At 36.6% G+C, this 20337-nt stretch overlaps 1 protein-coding gene across 1 annotated transcript in view; it reads left to right on the top strand.

Moving 5' to 3' along the window:
- The first annotated feature begins 3076 nt into the window (after nt 1-3076).
- The window catches only part of LOC122219139 (amine sulfotransferase-like), a 51520-nt gene continuing 34259 nt past the window's right edge, over nt 3077-20337 (top strand). Inside the window, exons 1-3 of the mRNA XM_042937379.1 lie at nt 3077-3771; nt 12596-12776; nt 16580-16732. Coding sequence (XP_042793313.1) covers nt 16591-16732 — 142 coding nt within the window. The 5' untranslated portion in view covers nt 3077-3771; nt 12596-12776; nt 16580-16590. The remainder of the gene's footprint in view (nt 3772-12595; nt 12777-16579; nt 16733-20337) is intronic.

Raw genomic sequence — 20337 nt, forward strand, 5'->3', positions numbered from 1 at the left:
TCATGTAGCGTTAGAGATCCAGCCTATAACACTAAGACTAGAAGACAGTCTGCTACTGTGTACAGGTGTGGGCTCATATACAAGGAGTTGTAATAGCTTGGGATTTTTATGTGGGAGGCAGTGATGGCTTTTGGATTCTAAGTGTTGTCATTAATATAAAATGTCAGAGAACAGAGGTGAAGAGAACATTAAGCCTTCTGAATTCTAGCCTTTGGGCATGATATATTTAAGTCTTTGCAAAACCAGAAACCTGAATATAGTCAGAATGACAAAGGCCTTTAGTCTTATGGTAGTGTTTGAATCAGAATCCTTTGTGGTTATTCCAAGGTGTGCACTTGCAGGCCCTCCGCAGGTGAGGTTATTAAACACTGACCTTAATCTGAATTTTAAAACAGTGAAATCTCATGCCGGTGACACAGGTGATTCTGTTGCATACTCCTTATTCAGAACCGTAGTCCTGTAGTTGTGAAATAGATACATTATGATGTTCCTCCACTCTTCGAATTTAACCAGTCTGGAAAGGTCTGGATTTTGGGGGTTGTACAGTGTCTGCAAGAGAACACACATCCACATTCATGTACTTGTGAGACCTTCTTCATCATAGCTTGGAATGATTGATTTGGGGACCCCCAGGTAGGAGAGCCAGGCCTAGGCACTGCAACTTTGGAAAATTGAATCTTAATCCTAATAGGGAATTACTTGTGCTATTACAAATAGCTGCCTCCTTTCAAAAATACACATATTACACATCCACAGATAAGCAGTATCAATCCCATGTTTATTTTTGGATTTAGGTTTATGGTTAAAATCAAATTATTTAAGACAAAATTGAGGAATATGATACTATCATTGAGGAATGTAATACTTTTTCACCAGCTTTGGTTCTGACCAATAGAAGGGAATACCAGTAGTGTTTGTCATTTCTCTACAGAGAGAAGTCCAAAAATTTGTGTTGTGTGAGAATTTACTTTTTCTAAGAAGAGATCCTTTCTGAAGCTGATCAGTAGATGCATTAAGAACTTGAGAGCCGCTAGGGCGCCTGAGTGGCTCAGTTGGTTGAGTGTCTGACTTCGGCTCAGGTCATGATCTCACGGTTTGTGGGTTTGAGCCCTGTGTCGGGCTCTGTGCTGACTGCTCAGAGCCTGGAGCCTCCTTCAGACTCTGTGTCTCCCTCTCTCTCTCTGCCCATCCACTGCTCACACTCTGTCTCTTTTTGTCTTTCAAAAATGAATAAATGTTTAAAAAAAAAAAAAAAAAAGAACTTGAGAGTAGTTTAATTAAGGGTAAGAAAAGCAATGATGAACAATGTAGTTCTGAGGTCAGTGAGGACTTGACCTTAAAGTGTCAAGAATGATTCTACCTCCCTCTCACACAAGACTTTTTTTAAAGTATATGGTTGGTTTTGTTTTTTTTTTTTTTTAGTTTATTTATTTATTTTGAGAAGGGATGGGGAGGGGCAGGGAGAGAGGGAGAGAGGGAGAGAGAATCCCAAACAGGCTCCGCACTGTCTAGTATAGAGCTTGACGTGGGGCTCAAACTCAGGAACCATGAGATCATGACCTGAGCCAAAATCAAGAGTTGGATGCTTAACCGACTGAGCCACCCAGGCGCCCCTAAAGTGTAAGTTTTATATGTTTTCTCTAAGTATTGAAGTGGATTCCATCTTTGTCATTTCAGAATGTAGGCAGAACCTGATGATATGGAAATGAAGACTCAGAGTTTGTTGTAATGATACTCCCAAGTATTTTCATCCAAAGTAAATATTAACTTTAATATTGCTTTTAACCAAAGACTCTACTTCTCAAACTGGAGCACACATAATCCCAGGATGTGCAAAAGCATGACTGATAGTATTTGAAGCAGTAATTGGCCATCTTGGATTCTCAGTTTTGCTTTTGGATTTGGGAAAATTTTTGCTTTTGTTTTTCTACTTATGCTAAGTTGCATGGAGTATTATAAGATTAAAAACAAATACTACTATGTGTATTCATTGCTGTATGCCTGTGACAATGTCTGGCACCGAATAGGCATCTATTATTTGTTGAATTGAGTGAATTATGCAAAGTTCTCCTGCATTTTAAAGGTAAACCATGGCAGTTCAAGGAAGTGTTTTATTTGCCATATGTAGCTTTGAGTAATGCCTGCAGATTCTGCATTACTTCATATTCTTCTGCCAGGAGAGGTGCCTTAGGAAAAGAGTGCACTGATCTAAGGCAAACACCTCTAAAAGGTTACATGAACATTTCCTATTTGAGGTAAAACCAGAAAGAGTGATTAGTAACATTTCTTATGGATGAAAGGATGAGTTCATTGATTGTACTGTCACAAACTCCAAAGGTATATGTGTCAAGCGGCAAAGAGATACATTCTTGGATTCTAGGAGAAAGGAGAGTGTGAGTTTTCAATATGTATGTGCTAGCCCGTTGTTTGTGTTATGGAGGTGCAAACAGAAAACAGGTAAACTATCTCAAGTAGCTCATAGTGTTTTGTTTGTCTTTCAGAGAACATAAATGTCCAGCAACAAAGGTAAACATCATATGATTATATATAAAAATGAGTCACACACTTCCAGAACTGTAGGGAGTAATTTTAGAGAGTCCATTGAGTTCTAAAGTGATAGGGAATGTTTTTTCACCAATGCACATGGAGTAGGAGTCCATATAAAGACGTAAATGGGAATGACATTAGCTTGTTTGCTGCCTTAGGACCTATGTCAGAGTAACAGAGATGCAGAATACTGCCATAAGGTTTATCATGAAGTTTATAGCTTTCAGTTTAATTTCCCCTTTGTTGGGCAAAGGACTTGGAAAGAAAAGGGGTGAGGTGGGGTGGTAATGCACGACTTAGTGCACCTTCCATTAATAGAAAAATGGGAATATGTTGGAAAACATTTATGACTATTATAAAGGAACACCAAATCAAAATTTTAATTAACAGTGCTGTGTAGAGCCATTTTGGCACCTGAAGTAAAAGGAAAAATCAGTAATTACTTAAAATTTGGATATTTTATTTATCATGGATTTTACATTAAGTCTTTATTTTTTTAAATACTGCATTAAAATGTTGATCTTAATAACTGAGTTTTTGGTGCTTTTTAAAATTTTGCACCCAAGATCAGTGCCTCACTCACATTATCGTAGTCCTTGGTAGGTTGAAAAGGCTTTCAGGGTTTCCTGGCCTCCATCCTAAGAATATTAGGGAGAAAGGCCTGGAGTTGGAACCTGGTGAAGATTTAGGTAAAGGGTGCTTCTTTGTGTAAATGAAGATGCTCGGAAGACAAGCAGAATGAGCCATACTGTTACCAACTTCAAGCAGAGAGTTAAACTGAAGTAATTAAGGGCCTGGAAATTATTAGATTATGGGCTACTGCACATGCTTGAGATACCAGCTGGTAGGTTATGGCTTTGACCATAAGAGTCCAAGACTATGTAGATGTGATATAATCATTAAAGAAAAATGAATTACACCCGGATTTGTTGGTCTCTTGAACAAATTGATTCTTGTAGAACTCAGACTGTCTAGAAAGTATGGATCTACAAAATTTTCCACCTATACTTTTGGGATAATGTTTTAAAAGAACTTCTTGATATTAATTTCGATGTATCTTTTGACATTTAAATTTTGTTTTTAAGGGTCAGACTGTTTCTATTATTTGGAAAGGCCCTTAACACTTGAGGATCTGTTACTAAGGATGTTTTCTAAAAAGATAAATATTGATGCTATGGCCCTTGAAAATGACATTAAAGGAGAGTGTTAGGCACATTCTCAAAGGTATGCATTTAGTGTCTTTTTTTTTTTTTTTTTTGCAATCATCAACTAATTTTTGAAAAATGTTTATTTATTTTGAGTGCAAGCAGGGGAGGGGCAGAGAGAGAGAATCCCAGCAGGCTTTGTGCCTAGAGCGCTGAGAGCGCAGACAGCACACAACCAGATGAGGGGCTCAAATTCAAAAACTGTGAGATCATGACTGAGCTGAATTCAAGAGTTGCATGCTTAACTGATTGAGCCACCCAGGTGCCCCTATTAGCAACTAATTTTAGTGGATTCTGTCTGAGATAGGAAGTTCTCTGTGTCCATGTATTTTATGGAAGGAGGTTGTATTTCTCTCTCTTAGACATAGATGCACAATTGAAAATGTGCCAGCACACGTTGAGCCAGCCCCAGAGAGTTTGAACACAAGGGGAAAATGTGAATATTTAATATTTAATACTTCATATTTTAGTTCACCACTGAAGGTTAATGCCTTGTCTAGTATGAAAATCTAAGAGATGGTTCTGGCAGAGGGGTGAGAACTGGAATAGGCTCTCCTACTAACTGGGAGCTTCCGATCATTCATTTAATCTCTGATCCTCAACTTCCTCACCTGTAAGATGGGGATCACAATACTTCTAGAACACGACAATTTTATTCAAAAAGGACAGTTAATAAACATGGTCAAAACTTGGTGAATTTTTCATGGGACTTTGTCTATAAATCTTCTCATGTTTCCCACACCACCTTTCCCCCCTGCCTCACACAATGAAATTATAGGGAATAAGTGTACTGCCTTGGACCGAATGTTTGTGTCCCCCCAGAAATTCGTATGATGAAATCCTAACTCCCAAGGCGATAATGCTAGGAGGTGAGCTTGGGGGAGGTGATGATTGGGATTAGGGCTCTTATAAAAATGAAAGCAGACTTGAGCTCCCTTGCTGCTTCTGCCATGTGAGGTCACAGTGAGAAGACTACGAAGGAAGGGGATTCTCTCTAGGTATGAATCTGCTTGTGATATGATCTAGGACTTCCCAGCCTCAGAACTGTGAGAAATCAGTGTCTTCATAAGCCACCCAGTGTATGCTGTCTTGTGATAGCAGCCTGATTGGACTAGGACAAATACTGCTCCACTTCCTTTTGCCAATATTTCCTTAACATATTGAATCCGGGAGAAAACCAAACATTTAGTAGTGCAGATGGCACCTCCTTCAGCTGCAGTTACACAAATGTTACCTGCCTTCACATCTGTAGCAGCCAAACTGCCTCAGGTTAAAACAATTTGAAGGGCAGCCCAACTCCTTAGCTCCTTGTGTGATCACTTGTGGGTTTTGTTGCTAGTGCATTGCAGTCCAACTTCTCCCTCTGCCCAGAGCACCTGCCTTCACTCCCTCACAGGTGTTGTTCCTTAGGGCAGTTCTCAGTCTTCATGCAAATCTCAGTGTGTGTCCTGGGAGAACGCAAACTAAAACATCTTATGATTTCAGTTACAGCATCGTGGTGACCTATGGCACAACAGCACTAGAGCAGAACTGGCTGAGGGCAGAGTTTGGTGGGATGGCTGTTGACTAGGGCCCCTGGCTACCCACACACCCCAAGTGGTGCTAGGGAAGTGGTTCTGGGTGGGGTTTGGAAATGTATGGGAGCATTTTTCTTTGTCATATCAGGTTGGGAAGAAGCCAGGGATCCTAACAGTTTCTGCTGTGAGGACAGTCCCACAAGAGGAAAAACTATTGCAGAAACAAAAGGCTCAAAAGTTAAAAAAAGTTATAGTTATTCCCTATACTGCACTTGTTCATGTTATGTCTCCCATGCATTCCTTGTTACTTTTACCTCGTTGTGGGGTGTTTTGTACTTCTCCAGAATTTATAGATAGTGAAAGATGGGCTGAAGGGGATTTAGGCCACCATACCAGACCTGGAGTGATAATTTTGATTCTAGGATATTAAATGGAGTTTGGACAACTATGATGTGTTTTAAGCACATCTAGAATGGACTGATTTCAAAATAAAGTCAGAGCCTTCCCAGTAGCGTTCTCCCTGTTCCAGGAGGAATAATATTTTCGTAGAGATAAAACAAGCACCTGTCATTGTTCCTTGGACCCTTGGTCTTTCTTAGGTTCTTTGCCTAATCTTTCTTATATGGCTCTTCTTCCACGTAACAATTGTACTGCATTAAAACCCCGTCTCAGTCTGCATTTAGATAAAATTCCAGACAGGAGATTCTTCATTCAGCCTTACTAAAAGGAGTAATAGGTGACATCAGCATCTTGGCAGTGTAAGTTGTTCATTTTTCTCTCCCCTCAATTTACGTGCAATTGGACATCCATGACTGAATAAAAGTGCCTCTACAGAGCATACGGGGACATTAGAGATCATCCATGTGCATCCAAAGTGGGTGGATTGAGAACCAGAGAGGCTATGGGGCCAAAGGGCCAAGGGAGGTGCAGCAGCCAGAGCGGCAGTGCTGGAACCAGCAGAGGAGGCAGAGGAGGTGGAAAGCACAGGTGGTAAGTGAAGTCCTCCCGACTGCTCAGGTGCAGCTGGAGGGGCCTGTTGCTCTTCAGCAGCACCTGGGTGAAGAGAACTCTGCGACTGGGACAAAGGACAGAAAGCGAAGAAGGCAGAGAAAGAATTGACAGAAGATGTGTTCTGCTGTCTGCCTTGGTATTTCAGGAAGAGGTCTGGGACCTCTGAGATACCTTCCACCCATCCCAGTGTCCTTGGGCACACCCAAAGACCCAAGGGCTAAGCCCACAACTCTCCTGCCACTTTTTAAAAAATGCCAGATCCTTTAGGTATGCTCCTAATTTAATGGTGAGTCAGATCCAGTTAGAGAAAATAAAATAATTGTGCTATATCATGAACTGAGAAGCAAAGGTAAGTTTCGGATTGCCAATCTGTTTAACTGTTAGAGTCAAAGCCTTTTCTACACAAGAAAGGTATTCAGGCCTTCAAGTGAGATGACAAAGGCACATTTCATCCACTATGAAGAATCATAGTAATACAGTATCACACAGGATAAAGGGCAATCCTTCAGAGCCAAATTCAAAGACAAAATATTGTGATCTGATGTATAATTCAAGACAGCTTTTATGAAGAAATTCAATAAGCTACAAGAAAATTTAGAAGGCAGTTCCATGAACTGAAGCATAAAACTAATGAACAGGAGTACTTACCAAAGAGATTGGAATTATAAAAAAAAGACTCAAGCAAATTCTGGAGCTGAGAGACTCAAATGAGATGAAAAAATGCAGTAAGAAGCATTAGAAATATAGCAGGTCACATGGAAGAGAGATTAAGTTACCTGGAGGATAGGAATTTAGAAATGATTCAAGTAGAAAAGGAGAGAGAGCTAGGATTTCAAACAAGTGACAAAACCCTATGTGAGTTATCAGACTATTAGAAAAGCCAATATAAGATTAAGGAGTGTATCAGGAGAACAGAGGAAGGGGTCAGAGAAACCTGGGAAAGGAATTTAACATACAAGTCAACAGAGCTCATAGAACATTTTATTATCTCAATGGGAAAACAATGACACATTATGATGAGTGTCCAAACTCAATGATAGAATTCTTAAGGCAAGGGAAAGAAGAGTTAGCCCACAAAGAACCCCCTACCCTTTACCCGCTATGCCTTGGGCTATCAGCAGATTTCTCAGCAGGAACTCTACAGCCAGGAGTCAATTGAGTGACGTATTCTAAGTATTGAAAGATAAAGATGCCAGTCATGAATATTCTATCCACCAAAGATGTTCAGATATGAAGGAAAAAAAGTGCATTCCCAGACAAACAGAGCTGAGGGAGTTTACCACTAGACCTGCCTTGCAAGAAATGCAGAAAGAACTCTTCCAGCTGAAATGAAAGACACTAATAAATGAAATCACATAAAACTCTGATAAAGGTGATACAGTCAAAATTAGAACATTAACTCTGTTTAAGAATAGTTTCTCAAAAAATTACAGAATAGGGTAAAGGAAGAGAGCATTAAAAATAATGATAGGCACTATAATTGGTTAACAAATTCATAGCATAATAAGAGGTAATTTGTGACATCAAAAACATAAAAGAGGGTAACATAGACAAGTTAATTTGAGCTGCTAGTGGCAGAAAAAGGGCTAGCATTTTTTATTTAAGCCTCAAGGTAACTGTAAAGCAAAAATGTAGAGCAGATACAAATAAATATGAGTTGCTAGCAAAAGAAAAAGGCCCACATGTTTTATGTAAGCCTCAAGGAAACACTGAAGCAAAAATCTAGAGCAGACACAAAACATGGAAAAAAAGAAAAGCCACATGTCACGACAAAACCCACCAATTAACAAGGGAGGCAGAAACAATGAAAAAGAAACAATACAGATGGGAAATAGCAAATGAACACTAGTAAGTTCTACATATTAATAATCCCCCTAAAAATAAATGGATACATTTACCAATCATAAAGCACACAGTGGTTGTATGGTTAAAGAAACAAGACCCAATTATATGTCACCCACTATATGTCACAGGAGACCTTTCAGCTCTAAAGACATACATAAGCTCAAAGTGAAGTGATGGCAGATGATTTTCCAAGCAAGTGAAAACCAAAAGACAATAGCTGCAGCCTACTATATATCAAACAAACTGAATTTCAAGTCAAAATTAGAAGTGGTAACAAAAGACAAGAAGGTCATTACGTAATGATAAAAGGATCAATACAGCAAGTAGATGTAAAAACCACAAGTATTTGTACTCCTAACATTCAAGCACTGAAGTCTATTAAGCAAATACCAACAGATCTTAAGGGAGAAACATATAGCAATCCATTAATAGTACGGGACTTCATTACCTGTCAGCAGTAGATACGTTATCCAGACAGAAAATCAACAAGGAAACATTGCAATGGAAAAGTACCTTAGAAGAAATGGGCTTTAGAGACTTCTTTTAAAAAAGAATTTTTTTTTAAATTTTAATTTTGTCTTATTTTTTGAGAGAGAGACAGAGAGCAAGTTGGGGAGGGGCAGAGAGAGAGAGAGAGAGTGAGGGAGACACAGAATCCGAAGCAGGCTCCAGGCTCTGAGCTAAGCACAGAGCCCGATACGGGGCTCAAACTCATGAACTGTGAGATCATGACCTGAGTCGAAGTCAGACGCTTAACCAACTGAGTCACCCAGGTGCCCGTAAGAGACATCTATAGGACATGCCCTCCAATATTTGCCAAGTACACACTCATCTCTTTATTCTGCAGGATAGATTATATGATGGGACACAAAACAAATCTCAAATTTCAGACTATCTTTCCTATTTATGGAACTGACAATAAGAAAGTGAGAAGATTCACAAATATGTGGAAACTGAACAAAATACTTCTGAATAACCAAAAAGTCAAAAGTAAATCAAAAGGAAAATAAAACATTATCTCAAAACAAATGAAATGGAAAGACAACATATCAAATCTTATGGGCTAGAGAAAAATACTATTCTGGATAGAAGTTTAATAATCAAAAAATCAAAGAATTAGGAAGACATCAAATAAACTACCTAATTTTACAGCATAAGGAACTGGAGAAGGACAAGATAAGTCCAAACTTATTAGAAGTAAGGAAATAATAGAGATGAAAGATCAGAGCAGAAATGAAATGAAGACCCAAACAACAACAAAACAACAAAAAGAAACAACAAAACTAAAATCTGATTCTTTGAAAAGATCGACCAAGTTGAAAAAATTTTAGCTAGACTAAGAACAAAAGAGAGATAACTCAAATAAAATTAGAAACGGAAGAGGAGACATTGCAAGTGATACTACAGCAATACATAGGAGCATAAGACGCTACTATGAACAATTGTATGCCAGCAAATTACATAACCTAGAAGATAGGATGCATTTCTAGAAACACAGCCTTAGCAAGACTGAATCCAGAAGAAAGAGAAAAATAGACAAATGAGTAAATTGGGAGATTTATTAATAATCAGCCCAACACAAACCCCCAGGAACTGATGGCTTTACAGGTGAATTCTACCAAACATTTAAAGAAACATCATTCCTCCACAAACTCTTCCATAATACCAAAGTGAAGGGCATCCTTCTAAACTCGTTCTGTGGGGCCATTGTTACCCTCATACCCAAACCAGATAAGAATACCACAAGAAGAGAAAACTATAGGCCTACATCCCTGATGCAAAAATTCTCAACAAAATAGAAAATTAAATTCAAGAACACCTGGACCAAATTAGATTTCTCTCTAGGGTGCAAGTTTCCTTTAACACACACACTTCAATAAATGTAATATATCAATAAAATAAAAGATAATACCATAATTATGTCACTAGACACAGAAAAATGCAACTCATACAGCATCCTTCATGTTATAAAGCCTTAATAGATTGAGTATAGAAGGAACATAGTATGGGCTATATATGACAAGCCACAGCTAATATTATATTCAATAGTGAAAAGTTGAAAGCTTTTTCTCTAAGATCAGGATCAAGACATGAATGCCCACTCTCACCATTACTGTGGTACTAGAAGTCCTGGCTAGAACCATTAGGCAAGACAAAGAAAGAAAAGGCATCCAAATCAGAAAGGCAAAAGTAAAATGGTCACTATGTGCAACTGATATGATTTTATGTATAGAAAATCCTGAAGAGTCAATCATAAAACTGTTCAAATTAATCAGAGTAAAGTTTCAGGATACAAAATCTATATACAGAAATCAGTTTCATTATTTTACAGTAATAATGAAACATCTGAAAAAAATAAAAATATCTTGTTCAGAGTAGCATCAAAAATAAAAACATAAAATCTAGATAATTTAGCCAGCGAAGTGAAAGACCTATATGATGAAAAGCACAAGACTTTGCTGAAAGAAATCAAAGAAGGCACAAACAAATGGAAGTCACCTCATGATTGTGGATTGGAAAAATTAATATCATAAAATGCTCATACCGCCCAAAGCAATCAAGAGATTGAACTCAATACTCATTAAAATACCAAAATCAGTCACAAAAAACCAAAAGCAACAATCCTAAAATGTATGGTTCAGTAGTTTAACTGTGATATGTGTAGCTTTTGTCCTATTCACGTTTATCCTACTTGTCCGTCAAGCTTTATGGATGTGTAAATTAATATTTTTCCTCAAATATGGGAAATTCTTGACCATACTTTCTTCAAAGATTTTTTTCTGTCCTTTCCTTCTGTATATGTTCCTCTGTTTGATATGTTCTACAGGTCTCTGAGGTTATGTTCAGTTTTCTTCATTCTTTGTGTTTCTGTTCTTTTTATTTCTCTTCACTACTGATCTGTCTTCATGTTCCATGATTCTTTCTTCTGTCGGGTCAAACTTGTTGAGATCTAAGGACTCAATAAATGAACATTGTTTTATAGCTGTTATTTTATTTTTTTGCTAAGTCCAGCATCTGGGTCCATTCAGAGAGAGTTTTTACTAATTGCCTTTTATTCCCCTGAATATGTGTTACGCTTTCTTGTTTTTTGACATATGGTACTTTTGTCAGAAACTGGATATTTTAGGTAATATACATTCTCTAGATTCCAATCTTGTCCTAGAAGTGGTTGTTCTGCCTTTTTTTTTTTCACTTTCTTTTTAGTGATTTACTAGAACTAATTATGGAGTCTATCACCAACAGCATACACACTTTCATATCACTACTCAAATTTTTTAAATTTTTGTGTTATAGTTAAGACAAGGCCAATAGAGCTTAGTAGTCAGGCAATATTAGGTCAGAGGTTGTGCTTAAACTCAAAACTGGGTAATTTTCCCACTTTTCAGCCTTACAAGTTTGGCAAATAACTAAAATTTTTGAGAATCATAAGAATCAGGGGCCCCTGGGTGGCTGAGTTGCCTAAGTGTCCGACTTCGGCTCAGGTCATGATCTCACAGTCCGTGAGTTGGAGCCCGCGTTGGGCTCTGTGCTGACAGCTCAGAGCCTGGAGCCTGCTTCGGATTCTGTGTCTGCCTCTCTCTCTGCCCCTCCTCTGCTCGCACTCTGTCTCTCTCTCAAAAGTAAAATAAAAACATAAAAAAATTAAAAAAAAAAGAATCATAAGGATCAGTTTGCTTTTCTCAAGTTTTTTATTTTAGTGAATCACAATTATTCCTTTCTAGCAATTAACAACTTTGGCTTCAGGAATGTGTTATGTTTTAATTTAGGAAATACTGTGAGAAAAAGTTTGTTTTCATAATTACAGGGTCCAATTTCTGTCACATTAAAGACTTCTTTGTTTTTAATTTAAATTTTAGCTAGTTAACATAAATTGCAATATTGGTTTCAGGAGTAGAATTCAGCGATTCGTCCCCTTACATACAACACCCAGTGCTCATCATAACAAGTGCCCTCCTTAATACCCATCATTCATATATCCCATCTCCCACCCTTCTCCCTCCATCCATCTCAGTTTCTTCTCTATTGTTGAATCTCTATGGTTTAAACATTTTCTTAACAGTAATGATTACTTCAATAAAAGGGATTAAATCATTTCTTTGGATCAAATTTTTATTTAATGAAAGGTGACAATAGGACAGATGAAACCATGAATTCCAAAGTTACTGAGAGTAGTTCTAAATAAGAAACACAATCTACTTTTCCCAAATAAGGGTGAGAGGATATGTATTAGGAAGGACTTGAGTCCAGTTCCAAATCAGATAGTGTGCATGCAGTAACATCAACAGATGCCAAAGTTTGGTGATTTATCTTAGTATAAATGAGGAAATGTTTGTTATTCAGGAAGCACTAACAACAGAAGAGAAGCAGCATCTAAGGTCAACAACCCAAGTATATATAGAGGGAGTTTGAATAAATCTTAGGTGTTTATCCAGAGGCAGTTTGAATAAACCTTAGATGTTTATCGTTTAGGACCATTCTGTTCAGAAGACAAACTGGATAGAGTGTGGAACCTCTGAAAAAGAGGACACAAAACAGTACCTGAACAGCCAACCCCAGGACCTGTCATTCCCTCTGTGATACCACATCCCTATGTGGTATGAAGACCTCACCACTCACTCAACAGTGACAAAACTGAGGGGAATAATGGCAGGTAAACGGTGATTGGTAGTTACATGAGTATTACATTTGTGTCAAGCAAATTGTAGAATTATGGAAAGTCCCTAATCCTTCAAAATAAATGTATTTACTTCTTGCAGATGTGGATTTCTTGTCTCAACTTCTCAATTGTTCACACTACTCATATTCTCAATTTTGTTTCATAAGAAACAACACAAAGACTTAAAGACACCAATAGTAGTGCTATTGAAGTAGAGGCAACTCAATCCATTGTACTCCGGACTATGGCCATTAGAGTATCATGAATGGGACAGCAAGAAAATACATCTTTATTTTCTGGTATCACTCGAAAGCAGAGATTTTGAACCATGCCCAGCAGCTCTGAGTAGCACTGACCTGCTTGAACCATTTACCGTCCATTATTTGTAGTAAATGCATCAGGGCTTCCCCCCAGTCATTTGGATGATCTGCTGGTTAGCATCAGCCTAATCCTTCCTTCTTAATGGGTTATTGATTCTGGGAGTTCTGCTAATGGGTGAATCCTTAAATCTCTTTGTGGAAATTTTAGTCTTTGTGTCTTTATCAGCAGCAACACAATTATTCTTCTCACTGGCATTTATATTAGAATTTAACACTTAATTTGAATGAACAAACTATTGGTGAGTAGTTTCATTCTTGATGGGGGTGAAAATCTTTTCACTTTTCCTTTCTAGGTTCTTTGATTGTTATGATAATTAAATTGACATAAGACAGATTAATAGGAGAAAAATGTAATGACATATGTATGGGAGACCCACAAAGCATGAAGAGTCAAAGACAGTATCGCAAGTGAGGTTTATTTGCCATCCTGAGCTAAGGAGAAGCAGGTGAAAGGGTTGAGAAAGGGAAATCACAGGAAATGCAAAGAACACATGTTGGATAAACAGAAGTGTGTCCTGCCATGTGGTTAGAGTCTTTCAGAAATAAAAAGTTATATGTGGTAGTAACTCTCTTTGTGGTACAGGCCGGTATCTAAATTCTTTTAGGCAGTTAAGGAAAATGTAAAAAGCTTTTGTGAGTCTGGGCGGCCTTAATTGCTCTCAGCAAAATAAAAAATTCCACCCGCCAAATTGGTGTTTTTAGGGGTGACTTCCTCTGCCCCCCCCCTCACTTCTCTGAACTGTACTAGTTATGCTGTTTTAGGTGTTTGGTGATTATATCAAACAGTAGGCCAAGTTATCAGCTCTTATATATGGAACAAAAATATACTATAACTCTTTGCTCTGATTTTCAATAAATTGAGCCAATACATGTTTCCAAGTACTTATTTAGATATTTAAGCACATATATGAAAGAAAGGTACAATTCACCATGATAGTAGTAAAAATATACTAGGATCTAATATGAGTAGAGTATGATGGTAGAATTATGTTTACTTCATGAAAAGATCAAGATGTTACAAGCTCATTGTTATTGTTTTGATCCCAAGACGTGGAATTGACTACTCTTAGGGAGCCACTGCTTCTTTATAATGGAAGTTAACATTAGAGCCCAATGGGTATGGATGTGTAAATTAGGTTGTTTCTTTGAACACAGGATGGCAAAGAGGAGACACCTTAAATAACTCTAGTGACAGAATAACTTACCTCCTCTCTCTTCCTCCACCCTTCCCTCTCTGGTCCCCCACTTCCTTCCCTGGATGTGAATTCTTATTGATGCTTACAACTAATTTGCAGCTTTCATGAATCTCCTTTGTAGAATTCCCCTGGAAAGCCATCTGGCCCTGGACTCTTGTGTTTTGTGGAGTTTTGATTACTAATTCTATTTCTTTACTGGTTATGGGTCTTTTCAAATTTTCTATGTCTTCCTGTTTCAGTTTTGGTAGTTAGTATGTTTTTAGTAATTTGTCCATTTCTTTCAGATTGCCAATTTTATTGGCGTATAATTGCTCATAATATTCTCTTATTTGTATTTTTGCTGTGTTGATTGTGATCCCTCCTCTTTCATTCTTGATTTTATTTATTTGGGTCCTTTTCTTTTTCTTTTTGATCAAACTGGCTAGGGGATTTATCAATTTTGTTAATTCTTTCAAAGAACCAGCTTCGGGTTTCATTGATCTGTTCTCATGTTTTTGTTCTTTGTTTGTTTTTTGTTTCTTTTGTTGTTTTTGTTTTTGTTTTGGTTTTGGTTTCAATAGCATTGATTTCTGCTCTAATCTTTATTATTTCCTGTCTTCTGCTGGTTTGGAGTTTTATTTGCTGTTCTCTTTCCAGTTCTTTAAGGTGTAATGTTAGATTTTGTATCTGAGACCTTTCTTCCTTTTTAGGAAGGCTGGAATGCTACATACTTCCCTGTTAACACTGCCTTTGCCGCATCCCAGAGGTTTTGGGTTGTGGTGTTATCATTTACTTTGGTTTCCATATACTTTTTAATTTCCTCTTTAATTTCTTGGTTAACCCATTCATTCTTTAGTAGGATGTCCTTTAGTCTCCAAGTATTTGTTATCTTTCCTTATTTTTTCTTGTGGTTGATTTCAAGTTTCATAGCATTGTGGTCTGAAAATATGCATGTAGTATCTCAATCTTTTTGTACTTGTTGAAGGTGATGAATCTCCTTTGATAAGAGAGGCTGTCATTCCTAGTTTTTCTAGTAATAGTGTGACTGCAAAAATATTTTTTTAAGTTACTTACTTCCCTGTTTCTTAAAATGAGCCTTGGCCCAGGCTTCCTGGAATTGCTTTGAAAATTGTGTGATTCTGAAGGTCTTATTTTTTCAACTCTTCCTATGACTAACTATTTTGTGGAAATGGAAATAAAGGACACTTCAGAGTCATCTGGAAGAACCCCCAAGTCAAATAAAACCTCAGAGTTCATAGTATCAAAATAGATTTTTTCATAAGGCTACCTACAGATAATAATGAAAGGCAAAGTATACCCATCAATGATGACTCACAAAGTTTGGTTTGCACTTTCAGCATATGACCCATAATTTGAATGTTTTCTTCCATACTTACTTTGTGCCATTGTCCATTGGTCATTATGGACAATTTAATTGCTCACATGCAATTTCTCAGGCATTCTGGAATATATTCATGTCTATTAATTCATGCCTGTTCCACCCCAATTTACTCTAAGCAAGTCGCAAGTTAGGAAATAAAGCAAAGTTCAAATTAAAAGTTACCAAAAACCTTATGAATACATAACTCCCACCCAGAAAGTATATAAATAAAACTTGTACAAGCCTGCTAGAAGCTAAAATATTGTACTACAGTTCCAGAGGGATAAAAACTCAGCTGCTGAAGGAGTAGTGGGAGACAAATGTTTCTGAAGCCCATTCAAGTCCACTTTGTATATTCAATCTCTCTGTCTCTTCCAATATCTTTCTATGATTACATCTATCTATCTATCTATCTATCTATCTATCTATCTATCTAATGTATATATGATTTCTGCTTTAGAGATATCTATCTATATGTGATTCTATCTATCTATTTATCTATCTATCTAATCTATCATCTATTATCTATCTATGATTTCTGATTAAGAGCATTTTTTTTTGCAATTACATAATTATTTTTTCACTATGTCCCCTGTACCTACATAAATGGAGCACACACACATAAAACTAAGACCTAGCCCATAAACACCTGGCTCCTGGGCATCAGACCAAACTCTACAGGTCTGGAATCTAGGATAGTAGCTTCCAGAGCCAGTAAGTTGTCAGTGTTTGTGAAGAAAACAAGAGATAAGCTTCTTCTCTCAGCATGTATATATATAGCCACCAACTGAAAATATGGAAAGGAAGACTGCATAAAATTTTACTGCATTTCTTCCAAATAATTTTGTCTGTTTTTTGTAGGTAACTGAAATATGGAAGATGCAGACTCATTTTTATTCAAATTTAAAGGATATCATTTTGGTCGTGAAGAACTTGATATTGGATTTATAGAAAATTTAGATGATTTTGTAATCAGAGAAAGTGATGTCTTCATTATTACATACCCCAAATCTGGTGAGTTCTGTATTCTAATAGCTAATCAAACAAATGAAATGATACTTGTATAATATTGGAATTCTGTCTTTTTACTAGTAGTATATACAGAGATAAACACTTGATGCATTAGATATTATAGTGTGAACTGAATTGAATATTCTATGAATTGAGATCTTTTACAACATAGCTGTAAGTTATTTTTTATTTGTACAAGAAAATGGAGAAAATATTGAAGTAGATAGATTGAAGACACCCTATCAAACACTAAATTGCTAAAGTGGCTGGGAAAGGACTCAGGAATATGTACCATTTAGGCAGCTACTTCAGACATATAGTTGAGCTGCATTTAATAGCCAAGTGCATGAGAAGGAAAATTAACTTATACTAATTACCATAGTGTGTAATAATCCCAAAGTATATGGGTCTTATTTTGTTATAGCACTCATATCAGGCTAATATATATGTGTGTGTATATATGCATATATACCTATTTATGTGTGTATATACTTTCACAGCTATTCAAATTCTTTGCCAATGTTTTAAATGGATTTTTGTTATTTTTGTTATTTTCTTGTATGAGTTCTTGATATATTTTGGATATTGACCCTTTATTTGATAAACAATTTACAAATATTTCCCCTTTTAATAGGTTGCCTTTCCATTTTGTTGATAGTTTGCTGTACAGAAGCTTGTTAGTTTGATATTCTCCCACTTGCCTACTTTTGTTTTTGTTGAATTTGTTTTTGGTGTCATATCCCCACTCCCATAACAAAACCATTGCTAAGACCAATGTCTTATACCTCTGCTTTCTTCTAAGAGTTTTATGCTTCCAGGTCTTACATTCATATCTTTAAACTGTTCTGAGTTAACTTTTGTGTATGGTGTAAGAGAGTGGTTCAGTTTCATTCTTTTGCATGTGGCTCTCCAGTTTTCCCAGCACCATTTATTGAAGAGTCTATCCTATCCCCATAATATATTCTCATCTCCTTTGCCATAAATTAATTGACCATACAGATGTTGGTTAACATCTGCAATCTCTATTTTGTTCCATTGGTCAACCTATCTTTTTTTCCTTTAATACCAGTATCATAGTGTTTTGGTTAGTATAACTTGGTAATATTAATTGAAACCAAGAAGTCTGATGCCTCAGGCTTTGTTCTATTTTCTCAAAATTGCTTTAGCTATTTGGGGTCTTGTATGCTTACAAACAAATTTTAGGACTGTTTGTTCTATTTCTGTGACAAATGACATTGTAGCATTGATAGGGATTGCACTGAATCTGTAGATCGCTTTGTGCAGTATGGACAATTTAACAATGTTGTTTCTTCTTATCCATGAGCATGGAATATTTTTTCATTTATTTGTGATTTCTAACATTTCTTCTAGTAGCGTCTTCTAGTTTTCAATGTACAAGTCTTTTACCTCCTTGGATAAATTTATTCCTACATATTTTTTTCTTTTTGATGCTATCATAAGTGAGATGTTTCTTAATTTCTCTGATAGTTTGTTGTTAGTATACATAAAGTAAACTTACAGGGCTCCTGGGCAGCATCCAACTCTTGATTTTGGCCTAGGTCATTATCTCACCGTTTGTGGGTTCCAGCCCTGCACTGGGCTGTGTGCTGAAAGTGCAGAGCCTGCTTGGGATTTTCTCTCCCTCTCTCTCTGCCCCTCCCCCACTCACACATGTGCATGCGCTCTCTCTCTTTAAAAAAATGAAAATAAACTTAACAAATTTAAAGGAAAAGAGATGCAACTTATATTTGCATTCTTATTTCATATCCTGCAATTTAACAACTTAATTGAATTTTTATTAGTTCTAACAGTGTTTTTGGTAGACTCTTTAGGTCTTCCTGTATATAATATCATGATCATCTGCAAATAGAGAGTTTTATTCTTCCTTTCTGTCTTGGATCCCTTTTATTTCTTTTCCTAGCCTAATTTCTGTTGCTATGATTTCCAATAAAATGAGTGAGAATGGGCATTCTAATCCTGGTTGTGATCTTAGATGAAGAGCTTTTGGTTGTTTATCATTGGGTATGATCCTGTGAACTTGTCATAATGGCACTTTGTAAGCTGAGGTATGTTTCTTCCATACCCGTTTTGTTGAGACTTTATATCATGAATGGATGTTCACTTTTGTCAAATGCTTTTTCTGCATTTATTGCAATGACAATAAGGTTTTGATGCTTCACATTTTGTTAATGTGGCACATCACACCGATTTGTGGATGTTGAACCATCCTGTATCCCTGGAATAAATAGTACTTGATAACTTTGTATTTTAGTGTATTTTTTTAGCTTCAATTTTTTCTAAAACTAGTTTTATTTCAATTCTAGTTGGTTAACATATAGTATAATATTAGTTTCAGGATTTAGTGATTCATCACTTAGACATAACAACTAGTGCTCATCACAAGTGCCCTCCCTGGTAACATCACCCATTGAACCCATCCCCTACCCACCTCCCTCCATCAATCCTGTTTGTTCTCTATAGTTAAGATTCTCTTATAATTTGATTCCCCTTTTTCCCTTCTCGTACATTCATCTGTTTTGCTTCCATATGAGTGAAATCATATGGTATTTGTGTTTCTTTCTCTCACTGACTTATTTTGCTTAGTATAATGCACTCTAGCTCCATTCACATCATTGCAAATGGCAAGATTTCCTTCTTTTTGATGGCTGAGTAATAATCCATTGTGTGTGTGGGGAGAGGGTATATATACACACACACATATATATGTATATATATATGTATGTGTGTGTGTATATATATACACACACACACACACACACACATTCATACACCACATCTTCTTTATTTATTCAGAGGTTAATGGATACTTGAACTCTTTATGTAATTTTGCTATTGTTTGTAATGCTGCTATAAGCATTGGGATGTGTGTACACCTTCGATTCTGTATTTTTGTATGCTAGTAGTACAATTGCTGGAACTTAGAGTAGTGCTATTTTTAACTTTCTGAGGAGCCTTCATACTGTTTTCCAGAGTGGCTTCCCCGGTTTGTATTCCCACCAAGGATATAAGAGAGTTCTCATTTTTCTGTATTCTCACCAACATCTGTGTTTCCTGTGTTGTGCATTTTAGCCATTCTGACAGGTATGATGTGATATTTCATTGTGGTTTTCATTTTTATTATCCTGATGGTGAGTGATGTTGAGCATCTTTTCATGTGTTTCTTAGCCATCCAGATGTCTTCTTTGGGAAAATGTCTATTCATGTCTTCTGCCGATTTCTTAACTGGATTATTTGTTTTTTGGGTGTTGAGTTTGGAAAATTCTTTATAAACTTTGGATACTAACCCTTTATCCTATGTCATTTACACATATCTTCTCCTATTCCAAAGGTTGCCTTTTACTTTTGTTGATTGTTTCCTCCACTGTGCAGAAATTTTATCTTGATGAAGTCCCAATAGTTGAATTTTGATTTTGTTTTCCTTGACTCTCAGAGACGTATCTAGTAAATAGTTGCTGCAGCTGTGTCAAAGATATTGCTTATTGTGTTCTTCTCTAGGATTTTCTTTTCTTTTTTTTTTGTTCTCAGATTTAGGTCTTTTGTCCATTTCAAGCTTATTTTAAAAAAAAAAAATTTTTTTTTCAACGTTT

Source organism: Panthera leo, chromosome B2, assembly GCF_018350215.1.
Source record: "Panthera leo isolate Ple1 chromosome B2, P.leo_Ple1_pat1.1, whole genome shotgun sequence".
Taxonomy (NCBI): Eukaryota; Metazoa; Chordata; class Mammalia; order Carnivora; family Felidae; genus Panthera; species Panthera leo.